Source organism: Salvelinus fontinalis, chromosome 12 (genome assembly GCF_029448725.1).
Source record: "Salvelinus fontinalis isolate EN_2023a chromosome 12, ASM2944872v1, whole genome shotgun sequence".
Classification (NCBI taxonomy): Eukaryota; Metazoa; Chordata; class Actinopteri; order Salmoniformes; family Salmonidae; genus Salvelinus; species Salvelinus fontinalis.
In genome coordinates, this window is record NC_074676.1 from 24,690,498 (window position 1) to 24,710,464 (window position 19,967).

A 19,967-nucleotide genomic window follows, 5' to 3' on the forward strand; every position below is an offset into this window, starting at 1 on the left:
ATGGTAATAATATGCCCCAATTGTCCTCAATATCATCTATCAATCTCTCATTCAGTGTCTCAATCTCTCATTGGTCCTCTTTCCACAGCGGACCTGTTTGATATTCTACTGCCCATGCTAAACATCTACCAGGAGTTTGTGAGGAACCACCAGTACAGTCTGCAGATTCTGGCCCACTGTAAGCAGAACCGAGACTTTGACAAGCTGCTGAAGCAGTATGAGGCCAAGCCCGACTGTGAGGAGAGGACTCTGGAGACCTTCCTCACCTACCCCATGTTCCAGGTGGGCATACAGTACTGTACACTCTGTCCTCTCATTGACTGTCCAAACCCTGTCTCTCACCTGAAACAGTTCTCTCTGTTCAGACAAAGTCTCCACCACTGATCACTGACAACACAGCAGCCATTTGTCTCACATGCCTTTGCTCAGAACATCCCTGTTATGTTTTTCATAACCACATAAACCGGTTGTTTGTGATGCTCAGGTTTTCATAATGGCTCTTTTCTGGCAAGGCATGCAGTTTCAGTGCAGTCTGCTCCACTGGGGTCTACTTTGGGCTCTGCTGTGTTGGTAATACATTTCTGCTGATGACTGTGGATGTGCATAGAGCTCCCCACTGATCTGCTGCTACGAGTTTGTGTATGTGTGTGTGTTTGCACGCAATCTTGTATGCAAGTGTGTGTGACTCACCTGTCCCTATTCATTCCCTGTCATTCCAGATTCCCCGCTACATTCTTACACTCCATGAGCTCCTGGCCCACACACCACATGAGCATGTGGAGAGGACGAGTCTGGACTATGCCAAGTCAAAGCTGGAGGAGCTGTCCAGGTATACCTGCCTTACCACCTTATTGCACCAAGCAGCACACAGGACACCCCAGTTAATCAGCGCTTTCCTAAGTTGTTCAACAGAAACGCAGTAGGATAATTGCTTACTGTACAGAATGTATACACACTGACAAAGTGAATACAATGACATTCCAAATCTGCACCTAGAATCATGCATGATGAGGTGAGCGAGACAGAGAACATCAGGAAGAACCTGGCCATTGAGCGCATGATCGTAGAAGGCTGCGAGATCCTCCTTGACACCAGCCAGACATTCGTCAGACAAGGTAAGCCCCCAGAGAAGATCCACAAAGGAACCCCAGATCCCACAAAGGAACCCCAGATCCCACATAAGGACACTATCATAGAGATGGATTTTCTGCCTCTCAACTGTTTGACTGCCAGCCCCTTTGTGTTCTCACAACTTCAAACATCCATAGCCCTACCTGAGCCTCCATAAGGGAAAGACTTAACCAGAGGGTTGGGCCATATAATCCTGTCTGTCTCTGAAGAACAGCATGTACTGAAAGTGGGCCAAATCTTTCATTTCCAAGGGTAATTAGACTGTTAGGAGGCAATATGACGATGAGTCAGGATTTGTAAATGTCATACATCCCCAACAGTCTTTGATGGACGTTTAAAGAAGAAGAGGCAAAACATATAGAGAAATGGTTTAACCCTATTGTATGTATATATCCCCCCAGTCAGTGAACAGGTGAGGGGAGGCCTCTCCCAGTCTTGCAGTACAGTTGATCTGTGGGCCTCTCGTCACTGACAGGGCCCCCTGCTGTCTCTCTCCCCCTCCTGCCATACAGGCTCTCTCATCCAGGTGCCAATGAGTGAGAAGGGCAAGATCACCCGTGGGCGACTGGGCTCTCTGTCTCTGAAAAAGGAGGGGGAGAGGCAGTGCTTCCTCTTCTCTAAGCATGTCATTATCTGCACCAGGGGCTCTGGAGGAAAACTGCACCTCACCAAGGTGGGTGTGCCCTGGGCTGCTGAGCCTGCTATACAATCTCTCAAGATGCATCATTGACTAAACTCCTAGAGCTTAATGTAAAATCAAATAACATTCAGGGGATACAATACACAGATGAGGCTTTAGTTAATACACAGCAAATTGGCCGTACCTTTTTAGTGTAACATTTTTTGTGTTTATTCAGGTGTTAAATTAACACTCATGATGTGTAAAGTGTAAAAGAACCCCAGAGTTGGTGTTATTAACCAGTGTTAAATAAAAAACATTATTTTTCCCAGAATTCTCTAGTGCTGGTTGGTTTTTAGAATTGTTTGTTTCAATATCTATGTTTTTGCATGTACATTGATTGATTAATTAATCTTATGCTACTCATACATAAATAACATACACTACCGTTCAAAAGTTTGGGGTCACTTAGAAATGTCCTTGTTTTTGAAAGAAAAGCAAATTTTTTGTCCATTAAAATAACATAAAATTGATCAGAAATACAGTATAGACATTGTTAATGTTGTAAATGACTATTGTAGCTTTTTATGGAATATCTACATAGGCGTACAGAGGCCCATTATCAGCAACGATCACTCCTGTTTTTCAATGGCATGTTGTGTTAGCTAATCCAAGTTGATCATTTTATCATCAGTCCAAGTTCATCATTTTGATGAACTTGGACTGGCAGCTACATTAAACCTCTCTTGGGCACGTGAGACGGTAGCGTCCCACCTCTTCAACAGCCAGTGAAACTGCTGGGCGCCAAATTCAAATACAGAAATAATCATTATAAAAATTCAGAAAACAAAACATATTTTACATAGGTTTAAAGATTAACTTCTTGTGAATCCAACCACGGTGTCAGATTTAAAAAATGCTTTACGGCGAAAGCATACATTACGATTATGAGAACATAGCCCACTAAACAAATCATTACAAACAGTAGCCAGCCAGATAGAACAGTTACACAATTTAGAAATAGAGATAAAATGAATCCCTTACCTTAGATGATATTCATATGGTTGCACGCAGACATTCATTTACTCAATAAATGTTCCTCTTGTTCGATAAAGTCTCTTTATACCCAAAAACCTCAGTTTTGTTCGCACGTTTTCTTCAGTAATCCACAGGCTCAAACGCAGTCAAAATAGGAAGACAAAAAAATCCTAATTGTATCCGTAAAGTTCATAGAAACATGTCAAACGATGTTTGAATTAAAACCTCAGGTTGTTTTTAGCCTAAATAATCGATACTATTTCAACCGGACAATAACATTGTCAATATAAAATGTAAACAAGAAGCGCACTCTTGGTTGTGCGCAAGAAAAAGCTCAGTGAAACTTTAGGGTCCACTCATTCAGAGTGCTCTTACTTCCTCATTTTTCAGAATACAAGACTGAAACACTTTCTAAAGACTGTTGACATCTAGTGGAAGGCATAGAAACTGCAAGTTGAGTCCTAAGTCAAGGGATACTGTAATGGCATTGAATAGAAAACTACAAAACAAAACAAAAACTTCCTGAATGGATTTTTCTCAGGTTTTCACCTGCCAAATCAGTTCTGTTAAACTCACAGACACTATTTTAACAGTTTTGGAAACTTTAGAGTGTTTTCTGTCCAAATCTACCGAGCATATCATATCTTCTGGGCCCGAGAAACAGGCCGTTTAATTTGTGAATGCATTTCATCTAAAATTCCGAATGCTGCCCCCTACCCTAGAGAAGTTAAATAGTACCTACAAAACACCAGTCTCAACGTCAACAGTGAAGAGGTGACTCCGGGATGCTGGGCTTCTAGGCAGAGTATCTTTTCTTTTTATTGACCAGTCTAAGATATGGCTTTTTCTTTGCAACTCTGCCTAGAAGGCCAGCATCCCGGAGTCGCCTCTTCACTGTTGTCGTTGAGACTGGGGTTTTGTGAGTACAATTTAATGAAGCTGCCAGTTGAGGACTTGTGAGGTGTCTGTTTCTCAAACTAGACACTCTAATGTACTCTTCTTCTTGTTCAGTTGTGCACTGGGGCCTCCCACTCCTCTTTCTATTCTGGTTAGAGTCATTTTGCGCTGTTCTGTGAAGGGAGTAGTACACAGCATTGTACGAGATCTTCAGTTTCTTGGCAATGTCTCACATGGAATAGCCTTCATTTCTCAGAACACCAATAGACTGATGAGTTTCAGAAGAAAGTTATTTGTTTCTGGCCATTTTGAACCCACAAATGCTGATGCTCCAGATGCTCAAATAGTCTAAAGAAGGCTAGTTTTATTGCTTCTTTAATCAGAACAACAGTTTTCAGCTGTGCTAACATAATTGCAAAAGGGTTTTCTTATGATCAATTAGTCTTTTAAAATGAAACTTGGATTAGCTAACACAACGTGCCATTGGAACACAGGAGTGATGGTTGCTGATAATGGGCCTCTGTAGATATTCCATTAAACAATCAGCCGTTTCCAGCTACAATAGTCATTTACAACATTAACAATGTCTACACTGTATTTCTGATCAATTTGATGTTATTTTAATGGACAAAAAAATTGATATTCTTTCAAAAGCAAGGACATTTCTAAGTGACCCCAAACTTTTGTACACTAGTGTACATTTTTCTATACTCATCCAATCTGTTACGTGGACTTATTGCACCCATTACTGAAATGGTTGTCCAGTTAAGTTGGTTCATATCTTAGTCTTCCCAACCTTGCAGTCATTCATTCAAAATGTTAGATATACCCAGTCTGGCTGGATTCCAATAGGAATTGCACATCACTTTGCAAGCCATCATAAACCTTGAGTTTCAGGCCACTGTATTAGGTTAAAACTAGGCCCTTAAAAGAAGGCCTTATTAATTAATAAATCCTTTTACTGCACTGGGCTAAATCAGGGTCACACAGAGTGTTTCTTGGTAGTCTTAAACAAATCTACTTTGTAACAAAAGTATACACCTCACACACATGTTTATGGGTAAAAAAAAGAAAAAAAAAAGAACCTGTACCATGTCAGATATAGAGTTAAAATGTGTACATTGTAAGTTTTCATCCCAAAATTATACTTTATATACATCACAGAAGACTGAAAAAAACAAAAAACGTTTGACATAGAAACACCGGATTTCCAGCTGGTTTTTGTAAATGTTTATTAATTATGAAATGATGACAAGTATTAATACAATTCCACCCATGAGGCCACAAGAGGGCGATTTAAAAATATATATATTTTATTTTCAATGACAGCCTAGGAACACTGGATTAAATGCCTTGTTCAGGGGCAGAATGACAGATTTTTACCTTGTCAGCTCGGGGATTTGAACTTGCAAGCTTTCGGTTACTAGTCCAACACTCTAACCACTAGGCTACCCTGCCACACCAGTTTTGGTCAGTTGGTCATTTGACTGTATCTGATTTCATCTGTTTATTGACCTGTCGTCCTACACGTGTTGAAAGTTGTTGAGCTACATAATAATGTCAGTGATATTGTTATTGATTATTCAGTAGTGGAGGGGATTTATGGAATGTGGTTGTGAGTGTGCTAATGCATATTGTTGTTCTCAGAATGGCGTGGTCTCTCTTATTGACTGCACTCTTCTGGAAGACCCCGAGGGGACAGATGATGAGTGTAAGCACCACAATGTTTCATTCCTACCTCACTGAAATATGGAGCATGTATACGGTGCTGTATAATGTATGATTCCTGTATGCACAGTGTAAGATATGGTACAAGATGTAGTGGCACAATTTGATGAGCTATACTATAGACTCCCTGCGAGTTTTATCTGTTCTTCATCATTTAGAAGTACAATAAACCTCTCATTTATGCCATAGTAATGACCCATTTCTCCTATTCACCTCTGTTTTTGTTTTGCCCAAAGCCAAACCAGACAAGGGTGTACAGGACATGGAGCATCTGGACTTTAAGATCGTGGTGGAGCCTAAAGAAGGCCAGTCGTTTACAGTGATCCTGGTGGCCTCCTCGCGGCAGGAGAAATCTGCCTGGACCAGTGACATCAGCCAGGCACGTTTGTTCTGCTCTGCATGCATTGCATCTGTCTCTCTCCACCAGGGAGACATGGGTGTCTGTCTGCAGAGTGACTGTACTCACACCTTTCCTCTCCCTCATTCCTTCTCTTCTTCTCTCTTACAGTGCATAGACAACATCCGCTGCAATGGGCTTATGATGAACGCATTTGAGGAGAACTCTAAAGTCACCGTGCCACAGATGATCAAGTGAGCCCCATTCACAATCACAGCAAAACAGTCAATGAGATGTTCATGCAACAGGCAGATCTTTGTGATGTCTTTATTTGTGTGTTCTAGTGTTTTCATATGTGTTTGTGTGTTTTTCTGTGAGCAGGTCCGACGCCAGCCTGTACTGTGATGACGTGGACATCCGTTTCAGTAAGATGATGAACTCGTGTAAGGTGTTGCAGATCCGCTATGCCAGCGTGGAGAGACTCCTGGAGAGGCTGACAGACCTGCGCTTCCTCTCCATTGACTTTCTCAACACCTTCCTGCACTCCTACCGCGTGTTCACCAGCGCCAACGTGGTGCTGGACAAACTCATCACCATCTACAAGAAACCCATCAGTGCCATCCCAGCCCGGTAAGGCCATAAAGGAGCTGCTAGTGCTTTAGCCTTGACTTTGACAAACACAGTCAGCAGAATGTCTAGATCTATCTCATGCATGGTGCTTTAGCTGTTTAAAGAAGATACATTGTCAGTGTTTTTGCATTGCAATGTCCCCGACACAGTAAAGAGGGCTGTAGTTAGTGCTGATGACGATAACATCCCCTGACAGGCCCAACAGCCTCTGGCCTCCTCTGGCTGCCTCTATCTCTTTTAGCCCACCACTGATTCCCTCACAGCTCTACTTCCACAGCCCACAGTATTAGGTATTTTTAACCACGTCCTGTGTCTGTGTGTCTATGTGTGTGTGTGCATTTATGTTTTGATGTGGGTGGGTGGGTGGGTGCGTGCGTGCGTGCGTGTGTGCGTGTGTGTGTGTGAGGGAAGGTGAGGTGAGGTGAGGAGAGGTCATGTCTGTGTGTGTCAGTGTGGTGTGTTCTGTGTGAGAAGGCAGTAATTGGGCCCAGACTCTTTTCCTGCTTGCCTAAGAGCGTCTCAGCGGGTCTCTGTCGCTGTCACCTTAGCAACCGGTCTCTCTGCTGCAGGACCCCACCCTCCCCTGGTCTGCAGAGGATCTATAGTATGAAATATTTATGGTCCGTGTTGTTGGCCAAAGCAGAGCAGGTCCCTTCTCCGGCCTAGGATAGTGAGCCCAGCTCCCAGGCTCTTATCAGGGGGAGCCCCCTCCCCATGCCCACACCCTGCAGCATGTTCTCCTGTGGAGCCTGTCATGTCTCTGTGAGCCACCGCCACTCTGATGCTTGTGTCAGCAGCATGGCTGCTCGCTCGCGGTGTCACTTGCTGTGCTATTTATGGGAACTCGTGAGGTCTCGAGAAGGGTGGCAGTGAGTGGGAGAGGTCTTCTGCAACATTGTATCAGATTTTTTACTTTTATTGCAGAAACACCATGTTGCCTTGTATTGTCGCTGTTGACAATGTATTGGTTTCTATATTTAACACAGAAAGACATGTATAATTCAGATGTCTTAGATATTTGCAACACACTGAAGTACTGAAGTATATAGCTACAATACATTCTTCTGATTAGAATAAAATGTGTTGTTTTCCCTGATGCAGATCCCTGGAGTTGTTCTTCGCCAGCAGTCAGAACAATAAACTCCTATATGGGGAGCCACCCAAATCCCCCAGGGCCAGCCGTAAGTTCTCTTCCCCCCCTCCTCTGGCCATCACCAAGACATCGTCCCCCAACCGCCGGCGTAAACTCTCACTCAACATCCCTATCATCACTGGGGGAAAGGCTCTGGACTTGGCCGCCCTCAGCTGCTCCTCCAACGGCTATGCAAGCATGTACTCCTCCATGTCCCCCTTCAGCAAGACCACCCTGGACATAAACAAGTTATATGTCACCAGTCCCATCACCAGCAAGATCCCTGCTGAGGGAGAGGGCAAGACGGACAAGGCAGAGGAGACCACTGTGTCTAAACAAGGTAAGCCAGCTAATCTGCACTGTGGAGATGGGGGGATTTATGTCCTTATTGATGCTTCTAAAGAGGAATGTTGGGCTATTTATTTGAATATAGAATGAGGGTTCAGAATTGTAATCATGACATGTGTCTAGAATGTGGTATTTACTGACCTGTTTTGAATCATGACATGTGTCTAGAATGTGGTATTTACTGACCTGTTTTGAATCATGACAGGTGTCTAGAATGTGGTATTTGCTGACCTGTTTTGCGCTTGGTGTAGATATTTCAGTTCCAGAGGAAAGTGACATTGACCAAAGCCAGAGCGATGATGCAGACCCAGAAACGTCTCCTATCAAGTCGCCAACCACCCCTCAAAAAAACCTGAAGTGCAAAAACTCCTCAGGTACATTGTGTCCCAGACAGCACAGTGGTGTTGTTATCACTCATGCCATGATACCAGAGCACCTGAATCACATGCTGGCAAGCCACCTGCATACTCCTCTCAGCCAAAATACCATATTTGTGACCGACCGGCTCAAATGGATATTATGTAGGAAAATTTGAAATTGCGTTTTTTATATTGGATAAAAGTAGAGACTCAGAGTTACAAAATGGTATATCATACACTACAGTTGAGGAACAATGGAAAAGTTATTTTGCTTTGAAAGTTGGTATACTTGTAAGCTTACTTTTGAGAAAATGGCCTTTTAATGTTTTGGTACTACTATTGGAGAGCCCTCTTTGTCTACACCCATTCAGTATCGTCCACACCCTCTTAAACTTTAGCCCCACCCATCACTTTAAGGGTTGATCCGAATGTACTAACAGCAGTCAAGCACCCAAGCTAACTACGTCCAGACATCTAAGTGAGAGAGAACAGCTCACTGAACATTACTCGCCCAAGTAGACCTGGTTAGGCTGTTATGTTTTCCAGAGCATTGGTGACTGCAGCTGTCTTGTCAGATTGTCCGTTCATAAATTCAGAGCGCATACCGGACGCTTTGGCCGATCCGAACGTTCTGTCTGACCTCACAACAGCAGTCAAGCGCCGAGCTAACTGGCTAACATTGGCTAGCTTGTTAGCTACTTCCAGACACATAATTAAAGAACACCCCACTCTGACCATTTTACTCGCCTTAGCAGAGCTGGTTACCCAGCCATCACAGTGATTCAGGGCCAGCTCCGGCTGAAAGTCGGGGCACTCAGCTGTGAGTCAGACTCACCGACATCATGTGGCCCGAGTCTGAGCCGCCTTCGGCAGTATTACTTATGGCTGGGATGCGAGGATTGAGCTCGGGCGGATTCCGGTGATAGTTATCTGGCCCAAATGTATCACTTGGGGCTCGGCCATTGGGGCTACTCTCTTGCAATGATTACCCAGGCTGCTTTATATCATTAACCTTTCATTATTTATTTTTCATTGTTTCTGTGATCAAAAAAGACAATTAACATTTACATGAAATTCTTTAAGAGTCCTGTGTAGTATTTTAGTATTTTGATACTTTGTGCAAGGCAATTGATAAGCATTAAAAACTTTGTGGTTGGAGCCTCCCGAGTGGTGCAGCAGTCTAAGACACTGGATCGCAGTACAAGCTGTGTTGCTACAGATGCTGGTTCGAGACCCGTGCCGTCCGGGAGACTCATGAGGCAACGCACAATTGGCCCAGAGTCGTCCGAGTTAGGGGAGGGTTTGGCCGGCCGGGATGTCCTTGTCCCATCACACTGTAGCGTCTCCTGTGGTGGGCCAGGCGCATGCATGCTAACACTGTCACCAGGTGTATGGTGTTTCCTCCGACTCAACATGTTTTTTTTGTGGATGGGTATAATTTGTATGTAAAAAGTGTATAATAGTATTATTTAAAATGACTAAATCGGGTAATTTTGTATACATTTATAAAAATTTGCATCTAGCTGCTTCTGGTGGGATTCTGGTAAGATTCCGACAAAGTCGGCTGAATTCTGGTAGACAGAAATTAGTGGCTGGGTAGGTTGTTTTCATGTTATCCAGAGCGTTGGTGACTCTAACTGTGCTGCTGGTGTCACGTTCCTGACCTGTTTTATGTTATTTTTGTATGTGTTTAGTTGGTCAGGGCGTGAGTTGGGGTGGGCATTCTATGTTTTGTGTTTCTATGTTTAGGTCACTTGTAATTAGCCTTATATGGTTCTCAATCAGGGACAGGTGTTTGACGTTTTCCTCTGATTGAGAACCATATATAGGTTGGCTGTTCACACTGTTTGTTTGTGGGTGATTGTCTTCCGTGTCTGTGCACCACACGGGACTGTTTCGGTTTGTTCGTTCGTTAGTTGTAGTATGTACCTGTTCGTGCGTTCTTCATGTTATATGTAGGTTCTCATGTTTTAGGTCAGTCTACGTCGTTATTTGTTTTGTAGTTTATTCAAGTGTTTTTTCGTGTTTTCGTCTTCGTCTTAATAAATCTATATGGATTCAACATACGCTGCGTTTTGGTCAAATCCCTACTCCTCCTCTTCGTCTGAAGAGCAGCTGGCAACAATTAAATTCCGCTTTTTTGCCAACGTTTACTGCCATATTCAACGGGTGTTGAGTGTTCGTAAGTTCATCAGTTATTCTGCGCTCTCTGGCACACTCAGGTGAGAGTGCTGAAATCGGAGTAGATGGCCAGACTGAATTTACGAACTCACCCAAAATGGTTACTTGCATAGTGGAGTATTTTTTTAAGACATGTAGCTAGCTAGCTCTGCAGGTAGCTAACCAACCAGGTTCAATGTTAGCTAGCTAACATTAGGCTATAGCTAGCTAAGCAAATGGCTCTGAGATACAAACAATAAGGTCATACACGTAACGTTAGCGAACCAGCCAGCTAACGTTAGCTAGCTAGGTAAACAATTAACCATAATCACAACTCATGACATTACTACCCTGCATGCATCTGCAGGTAACTTAGCTAATCAACCAGGTTCAATGTTAGCTAGCTAACATTAGGCTATAGCTAGTGAAAGAGATTTGCGTCAGTTCATATCTGGTATCAGGACAAAATGTGATTCAGAGTCACCGAATATATTTTAATTAAACTCAAACGATAAATGGTAAATGCAATTTTCGTATATACAGGTTCACTGTATCACCACGCAGGGAACTGGCAGGAAGTACGTAAACAGCTGTTCTTATACCGTGATGACGTAGTTCCAACGCGTCTGTTAACTTTCACAGTAGAGGCTGAGCGCGGTTTAAACTCTTGCCCCGCCTTTGGTGGCACCCGGACTTGTCCAAGTCCCTTAGTGCTTTCCTTTGTCCACATCTGGTTGCTAGGTAGATTAGCTCCGTCTTGTGTCTCCCCCTTGATTCTTCACTCAAACAATTCCTAATATGGTACTGATCAGTGCGCTAACCACCCTGGTTGGCCTAGAGAGATGCACCCCTCCCCTCTCCAGATTGACCACAGCTTTTATGGCCTGTGTTGGTCAGTCATTACACACCTACATCTGTATTGTTTGTGTGTGTGTGTAACAAAACAATATTCATCTTCAAACAATATGCTAGCAGGCTATAGTGCATAACCATAAATCCTAACACTAGTCAAGCAAATAGCTCTGAGATACGAATAATAAAATCATACACGTAATGTTAGCTGCCGAGCCAACCAGCTAATGTTAGCTAGCTAGGTAGACAATTAACCATAATCACAACTCGTGACGTTACTATCCTGCATGAATCTGCAGGTAGCTAAGCAACCAGGTTCAATGTTAGCTAGCTAACATTAGGCTATAGCTAGCCAAGCAAATGGCTTTTTCTGTCAAAACTAGAACATATGTGAAAATGTAGCTAGCTAGACTATCTTACCCGTATACATCATTCAAGGTCTCCTGTCGGTTGCCATAGTTGCCCTTAGTTTGAACAGGTGTTTTCTCAATCTCCTTAGCTATCATACTCAAATTCCACTGATTTCAAAACTCAGTCCTCCAGAAAGTGGAGAGCAACCCTTATGCATTTTTAATTCACGAAACATTTTAAAAAAGCAGCGCTAAATAAGATTACCTAGACACACTGACCAGCTCAAATAGACAGAAGCGTGCTATATGGCAGAAAAATCCCAACTCATCTCTAGGCATGTCCAGCCCACTCGTTATCTCAGCCAATCATGCCTAGCGGGAAGGTTGCCAGCTTTTTCTGTGGCTAAACCAATTGAACAATTCTATTCGTATTTACAAATGGCATACACGTTTGTTTTTAACGTTTTATGGCTGCAGGGGCAGTATTGAGTAGCTCTGATAAAAGGTGCCCATTTCAAACGGCCTCGTACTCAATTCTTGCTCGTACAATATGCATATTATTATTACTATTGGATAGAAAACACTCTCTAGTTTCTAAAACCGTTTGAATTATATCTGTGAGTCAAACAGAACTCATTTGGCACAAACTTCCTGACCAGGAAGTGGAAAGTCTGAAATCGAGACTCTGTTCTACTTCCTGCCTATACATGGGCATGATACGTATTAGTATACGTGCACTTCATACACCTTCCCCTGGATGTCAAGAGGCGGTGAGAGAAGACATTTAGTGTTTATCTTGGTCTGAAGTGGAATACAAGCTCTTTGTATGACGTGTCCGCCCATTTCCTGTTTTCTGGAGAGCGCGAAGGGGTACTTGGATTTGCTTTCTGTTTAGCTGCCATTATAGGCGACTAATATCTCCGGCTTTGATTTTATTTGATACATGTGACCATATCATCGTAAAGTATGTTTTTTCAATATAGTTTCATCAGATTATTGAACATTTTTCGGGAGTTTTGCCGTGTTCCGTTCTCTTCCGTTTGTTGACATGGAGAGCTTCGAGCCACTTGGCTAGTTCAAGAGGGAAAATGAACGTTCTAAATCCAAACAACGATTGTTCTTGACAAAGGACACCTTGTCCAACATTCTGATGGAAGATCACCAAAAGTAAGAAACATTTTATGATGCTATTTCATATATCTGTCGTGCATGTGAACTAGTCGCCTGCGCCCAACTTTGGGGTACTCTAGATATACCGAAGCTGGATGTCGTAATGAAGTTATTTTTTAGAATTCTAACACTGCGATTTCATTAAGAACTAATGGATCTATCATTTCCAATACAACATGTATTTTTTAGTTATGTTTATGAATAGCTATTTGGTCAGAATATGTGTGTCAGAAAAAGTGCCAGAAAAATATCGTTGCTGTTTAGACGTTGCTATCTTAGCTACTTTTTCCACAACATGTATAACCACTGATTTCAGCTCTAAATATGCACATTTTCGAACAAAACATAAGTGTATGTATAACCTGATGTTATTGGACTGTCATCTGATAAAGAATATCAAGGTTAGTCAAAAATTATATATCTTTTACTGGTTTGTTACGATCGCTAACTTTTACTGCTGGGAAATGGCTTGTCTTTCTGGCTATTGTGGTAAGCTAATATAACGCTATATTGTGTTTTCGCTGTAAAACACTTAATAAATCGGAAATATTGGCTGGAATCACAAGATGCCTGTCTTTCATTTGCTGTACACTATGTATTTTTCAGAAATGTTTTATGATGAGTAATTAAGTATTTGACGTTGGTGTCTGTAATTATTCTGTCTGCTTTCGGGGCAATTTCTGATTGTAGCTACAATGTAAACTATGATTTATACCTGAAATATGCACATTTTTCGAACAAAACATAGATTTATTGTATAACATGTTATAAGACTGTCATCTGATGAAGTTGTTTGTTGGTTAGCTTGGTTGGTTCTTGGTTAGTTAGGTTGGCTTTGTTCATGCTACCTGTGCTGTGAAAGATGTCTGTCCTTTTTTTGTATTTGGTGGTGAGCTAACATAAATATACGTGCTGTTTTCACTGTATTTTTTAAAAACATTTTAAAAATCGGACATGTTGGCTGGATTCACAAGATGTGTACCTTTCATTTGCGGTATTGGACTTGTTAATGTGTGAAAGTTAAATATTTAAAAAATATATATTTTGAATTTCGCGCCCTGCACTTGAGCTGGCTGTTGTCATAAGTGTACCGACGTCGGGCTTGCAGCCATAAGATTAACTTCTCTGCGCTATGGATCCCTTTTACGGGAAAATTTTCCTAAACAACCGCTGAATTGCAGGGCACAAAATATTACTAAAAATATTTATAATCATGCAATCACAAGTGAAATATACCAAAACACAGTTTAGCTTGTTGTTAATCCACCTATCGTGTCAGATTTTTAAAATATGCTTTGCAACGAAAGCAATCTAAGCTTTTGTGAGTGTATCAATCAATTCTTGAACAGTTAGCCTTATATTAGCTTGGTTAGCTTGGTCACGAAAGTCAGAAAAGCAATAAAATTAATCGCTTACCTTTGATAATCTTCGGATGTTTGCACTCACGAGACTCCCAGTTACACAATAAATGTTCTTTTTGTTCGATAAATATTACTTTTATAACAAAAAAACGCCATTTGGGTTGCACGCTATGTTCAGAAAACCAAAGCCTCGTTCCGTTCGACGAAAATTCCAAAAAGTATCCGTAATGTTCGTAGAAACATGTCAAATGTTTTTTATAATCAATCCTCAGGTTGTTTTTAACAAACATAATCGATAATATTTCAACCGGACCGTAACCTATTCAAAGGAACTAATCAAAGGACACCTGACTACTTTTGAAAAATCTCGCTCATTTTTCAAAATAAAAGCCTGAAACTATGTCTAAAGCCTGGTGACAGCCTGAGGAAGCCATTGGAAAAGGAATCTGGTTGGTACCCCTTTAAATGGAAGAAAGACTGGCCAGGAAACAGGTTTAAAATTTAAAAAATCACTTCCGGGTTAGATTTCCTCAGGTTTTCGCCTACAGAATCAGTTTTGTTATACTCACAGACAATATTTTGACAGTTTTGGAAACTTTGGAGTGTTTTCTATCCTAATCTGTACATTATATGCATATTCTACGATCTGGACCTGAGAAATAGTCCGTTTACTTTGAGAACGTTATTTTAAAAAAAAAAAAATTTTTTTTTACATCTGACCCCTAGCGTCAAGAGGTTAACAAGAATGTAAGCTTTCTGCCAATATCAGATATGTCTATGTCCTGGGAAATTTTCTTGTTACTTACAACCTCATGCTAATCGCAGTGCTGCAGAAATGGTTGTCCTTCTGGTAAGTTCTCCCATCTCCACAGAAGAACTCTAGAGCTCTATCAGAGTGACCATCGGGTTCTTGGTCACCTCCCTGACCAAGGCCCTTCTCCCCTGATTGCTCAGTTTGGCCGGGCGGCCAGCTCTAGGAAGAGTCTTGGTGGTTCCAAACTTCTTCCATTAAAGAATGATGAAGGCCACTGTGTTCTTGGGGACCTTCAATACTGCGGACATTTTTTGGTACCCCTCCCTAGATCTGTGCCTCGACACAATCCTGTCTCGGAGCTCTACGTATAATTCCTTCGACCTCATGGCTTGGTTTTTGCTCTGACATGCACTGTCAACTGTGGGACCTTATGTAGACAGGTGTGTGCCTTTCCAAATAATGTCCAATCAATTTAAATTACCACAGGTGAACTCCAATCAAGTTGTAGAAACATCTCAAGGATTTGAATTTAATCAATTTTAGAATAAGGATGTAACGTAACAAAATGTGGAAAAAGTCAAGGGGTCTGAATAATTTCCGAAGACACTGTATAAAACAAATCTCAGTAACATGAATAATATATATATATATATATATATATAATTCATGTTATTTCCTCTACCTCTATATATATATATATATATATATATTATTCATGTTATTTCCTCTACCTCTATATATATATATATATATAATTCATGTTATTTCCTCTACCTCTATATATATATATATATATATATATATATAATTCATGTTATTTCCTCTACCTCTATATATATATATATATATATATATATATATATATATATATATATATAATTCATGTTATGTCCTCTACCTCTATATATATATATATATATATATATATATATATATATATATATATTATTCTTGTTATTTCCTCTACCTCTGTTTTTCTAATAAATAGTCAAAAGTGATATAGAAAAATGCTTCTTTGAGTGTTCTATGCCTATTCAATTGTCAGTGGCATGGTGCATACACTGCAGAAATGCTCAATTCTGTGTGCAGTGATCTCTGCCACACAAGATAAAATTCATGCAGACTAATTCGGTGTAGAGAATATGAACATGCAGGGAAAGCCAACGCTAGAAATGAGTAGGTGTTGGGGATACTTGTGTCATAGCAACTACAGTATGAGCGTGTTTCCCTGCATGCCGCCCCCGGTAACGAGGTTCTTTTAGTACAAGACAGTCAGTGAAGAAAGCTCTGCTGTCTGTCTTCCTGCTCTCAGGACAGAATGTACACCAGGTCAAAGGTGAATCGAAATCTGCCATAATTTGCATTAACAGTACTGGGGACGGCAGGTAGCCTAGCAGTAACGAGCATTGGGCCAGTAATGGAAAGGTTGCTGGTTTGAATCCCTGAGCCTAGCAGTAACGAGCATTGGGCCAGTAATGGAAAGGTTGCTGGTTTGAATCCCTGAGCCGACTAGGTGAAAAATCTGTTGATGTGCCCTTGAGCAAGGCACTAAAACCGAATTGGTCATGTAAGTCGCTCCACTAAATTGTACTCAGATTTGTTTTATATTACACTCACCATAAAGCTCAATTGATTTTATTTGTTAATGATTGGTTATTGTAAGTCAGTGTGCACAGAAATCAGTCCATTCTTCCATTATGCTGATATTGGTGGCTATATTTAGCTACACCCATCCTAAATATCAAAGCCTCATGTATAGTCTATGTTCTACTGGGAGAGAATGTGGTGCTCTTCGATTCTGCTGCCCTCTACTGGAGACAGAATAAATGAAAACCTGTCCTGTTACACAATGAATTACACTGACACAATAGCTAATGCCTTTTGGGGTAAGATCCATTTAGTTGCATATCAAGATTAATGTTGCTTGCTAACCGTTGTCAACTACCTCTTAAATCTCAGCGAAAAGGTTAGAGTTGCAGTACCTACTGAAGTAGTAGTGACCCACTGGACACAGACGTCCGTTTAACGTCTAGTATTGATTTAAATTTGGTTGAATTGTCAACTATTTTGAATTCAATGTGAAGTCAACAAAAAATGTCACCATGTCATTGGATTTAGGTTAAAAGTTAGGTGAAAATAATAAATGCCCTTACGTTGATACATTTCTCCACGTTGATTCACTGTCATCATATAGAATTTTGGGGGTTGAAATTATGTGGATACAACGTTGATTCAACCCGTTTTTGCCCAGTGGTTAGAGACCAATAAAGAGCATTTCATGCAGCTGACACTATCATGGATCACTTTAGTGGCTGTCCAAGTGCAGTCATAATCTCAACAATTCTATTTTATTGGCTTGGAATGGTCTTTCCATTTTATACCTACAGTACTTTATTGTAAAGGTATCGCATTACATCAATTAAGTACACTAAAATAAATCCCATGGCATTTTACAGCCAGTATAACTGTCTCCATATTGTATCTTCCTGTAGAATTCTCCCTGTTCTCATACAACAATGGCACGGTGATGTCTTCGTGTCGCCCTGAGATGGACAACAACAACCGCAGTGCCCTCTCTGCAGCCTCCGCCTTCGCCATCGCCACGGCAGGAGCCAATGAGGGCACGCCCACCAAGGAGAAGTATCGCCGCATGTCCCTGGCCAGCACAGGTACAGAGCGTGTTAAACATCAGTTCTGTTCACAATGGGACAATTTGAATATACCACATTTTCAAAAGCATGAGAACTTTAATGTCATTTTTGTTCTTCTCAAGATAAAAAAAAATCTATATAGTCATTAAAAATGTAGGTGTGATATTTACATGCCGTTTTTGATCCATTTTCCCAGGGTTCCAAACAGACCAGAGGAACGGGGACAAAGAGTTTGTCATCCGAAGGGCTGCAACCAACAGAGTCCTGAATGTTCTGAGGCACTGGGTGTCAAAACACTCTCAGGTAATACTTCCAGATACATAGTTATGATAATTCACTACTTCTAATGTAAAATAGAGTGAAGGTTTCCAATCAGTTAACTTTTTTGTGTGCATTTGTGTTGACCTCCAGGACTTTGAGAGTAACACTGAGCTGAAGCTAAAGGTCATAGCCTTCCTGGAGGAGGTGATGCATGACCCGGAGCTGCTGACCCAGGAGAGGAAAGCAGCCGCCAACATCATCAGGTACCTACCAGCACTACCATCGCCTCAGCTTATAGACACACACTACTAACATTGAATACATGGGCTATAACTTCTATAGTGCTGATTAACACTGATGTACAGAGTAAAGAGAAACACATTATAAAATACATACCTGTTGTATGGTCTATTAGGACCCTGACACAGGAAGACCCTGGTGATAATCAGATCAGCCTGGAGGAGGTTAAACAGCTGGTGAGTGGGATGACTGCATGTGGATCTGGCAGTAATGTAAAGAAGACACTATGTTTTACACAAGATGGCAATTGAGTCAATAGAGGACAATCTCTCCTTGACATATGTTAAGTATGTGTCTCAGGAATGTTAGAATATAGGGCAGTAGTTGTCATACCTCGCGTCTTGAGAATGGTTACGACTGATGCTCTTTTGTGTGTACTAGGCGTCAGTAGGGAAGGCAGAGGCGTTTGAGAGCCATTCTGCCCTGGAGATAGCAGAGCAGCTCACCCTACTAGACCACCTGGTGTTTAAGGTCATCCCATATGAGTGAGTGATACCCAAACACATGTTGTATTCTCAGTTGATGATACGTACAGACATACAATATGGGAGACATACAGTGATTTTGAATAACAACCATGCAGTATTAATGAGAACAAATTAGATGTATTTCTACTTGATCCTCCAATATTGTTTTACAGAGAGTTCTTTGGTCAAGGCTGGATGAAGAATGACAAGACTGAAAGGACACCATATATCATGAAAACAACAAAGCACTTCAATGATGTATGCAGCTAACAACGCCCACCCCCCAACATAATATTACAACTGTACATTTTCACTTTTTTATTACAGTGTATGGCTTTGGTTGTTATGCATTAGGAACATGGCTATTCCTTGTCTGTATTGCCTCTGTTAGATCAGTAATCTGATTGCTACGGAGATCCTGCGCTGTGACGATGTGACCACGCGGGTGGTGGTGATGGAGAAGTGGGTGGCGGTGGCGGACATCTGCCGCTGTCTCCATAACTACAACGCTGTGCTGGAGATCACCTCCTCCCTCAACCGCAGCTCTGTGTTCCGCCTCAAGAAGACCTGGCTCAAAGTGTCCAAGCAGGTAAGGCCACATCTCCTCACTACACACACCCAGCTCACTGATGGCTCTTAGCCTGGTCCTTGTAATATTATTACACATTTTATCATTGCACTGGGTCCTCAATACACTCTTATAAACAGCTTGTTATGACACCTCAGACCCCTATGAATCCTTATAGCTTACTACCGATTACACATCACTTTAACAATGGTGATTATACCATTGTTTTCCAACATAATATTTTGATACAGTATTTTATTTAATCTCTCAGACTAAAACCGTCATTGACAAACTACAGAAGTTGGTTTCGTCAGAGGGGAGGTTCAAAAACCTGAGGGAGGCTTTAAAGAAGTGAGTGTTTCTTCTGCTTGTTCTAATAACTACAAAAGCCAATGTGTATCAGAAAAATTATACTGGCCATTCGGGCAGTGGCTCGATCAAAGTATTAGCACATTTTTGACTTCTGTTTTTCATTTTAGCTGTGACCCTCCCTGTGTACCATACCTGGGGATGTACCTCACTGATCTGGCTTTCATTGAGGAGGGGACTCCCAACTACACTGAGGACAAATTAGTCAACTTCTCAAAGATGAGGATGGTAAGCGGTCTCTGCTTTGTGTAATGTTACAGAGATATTCAAATGCATTCTGTGGCTTTGTATTGTATACATGGCTTATGTTGTTATCTCTCTGCAGATTTCACATATCATCAGAGAAATTAGACAATTCCAGCAAACAGCATACAAGATTGATCATCAGCCAAAGGTAAACTTTTAAAGCTGTTTCGTGGTAACTTCTGTTAAATAGTACATATAAAGAGAAACAGAAGAAAATGGCATTGGCCATGAGGGAATTC

The 19,967-nt window shown here is 41.3% G+C and overlaps 1 protein-coding gene across 1 annotated transcript in view; it reads left to right on the top strand.

Moving 5' to 3' along the window:
- Nucleotides 1-19,967, top strand: part of LOC129867041 (ras-specific guanine nucleotide-releasing factor 1-like) — a 42,066-nt gene that overhangs the window by 19,806 nt on the left and 2,293 nt on the right. The window contains exons 7-26 of the mRNA XM_055940143.1: nt 89-282; nt 720-829; nt 997-1,115; nt 1,644-1,804; nt 5,333-5,396; nt 5,650-5,792; nt 5,922-6,004; nt 6,132-6,380; nt 7,482-7,852; nt 8,112-8,234; nt 17,359-17,535; nt 17,714-17,820; nt 17,929-18,041; nt 18,194-18,254; nt 18,460-18,563; nt 18,719-18,803; nt 18,937-19,134; nt 19,385-19,464; nt 19,593-19,710; nt 19,808-19,876. Coding sequence (XP_055796118.1) covers nt 89-282; nt 720-829; nt 997-1,115; nt 1,644-1,804; nt 5,333-5,396; nt 5,650-5,792; nt 5,922-6,004; nt 6,132-6,380; nt 7,482-7,852; nt 8,112-8,234; nt 17,359-17,535; nt 17,714-17,820; nt 17,929-18,041; nt 18,194-18,254; nt 18,460-18,563; nt 18,719-18,803; nt 18,937-19,134; nt 19,385-19,464; nt 19,593-19,710; nt 19,808-19,876 — 2,729 coding nt within the window. The remainder of the gene's footprint in view (nt 1-88; nt 283-719; nt 830-996; nt 1,116-1,643; nt 1,805-5,332; nt 5,397-5,649; nt 5,793-5,921; nt 6,005-6,131; nt 6,381-7,481; nt 7,853-8,111; nt 8,235-17,358; nt 17,536-17,713; nt 17,821-17,928; nt 18,042-18,193; nt 18,255-18,459; nt 18,564-18,718; nt 18,804-18,936; nt 19,135-19,384; nt 19,465-19,592; nt 19,711-19,807; nt 19,877-19,967) is intronic.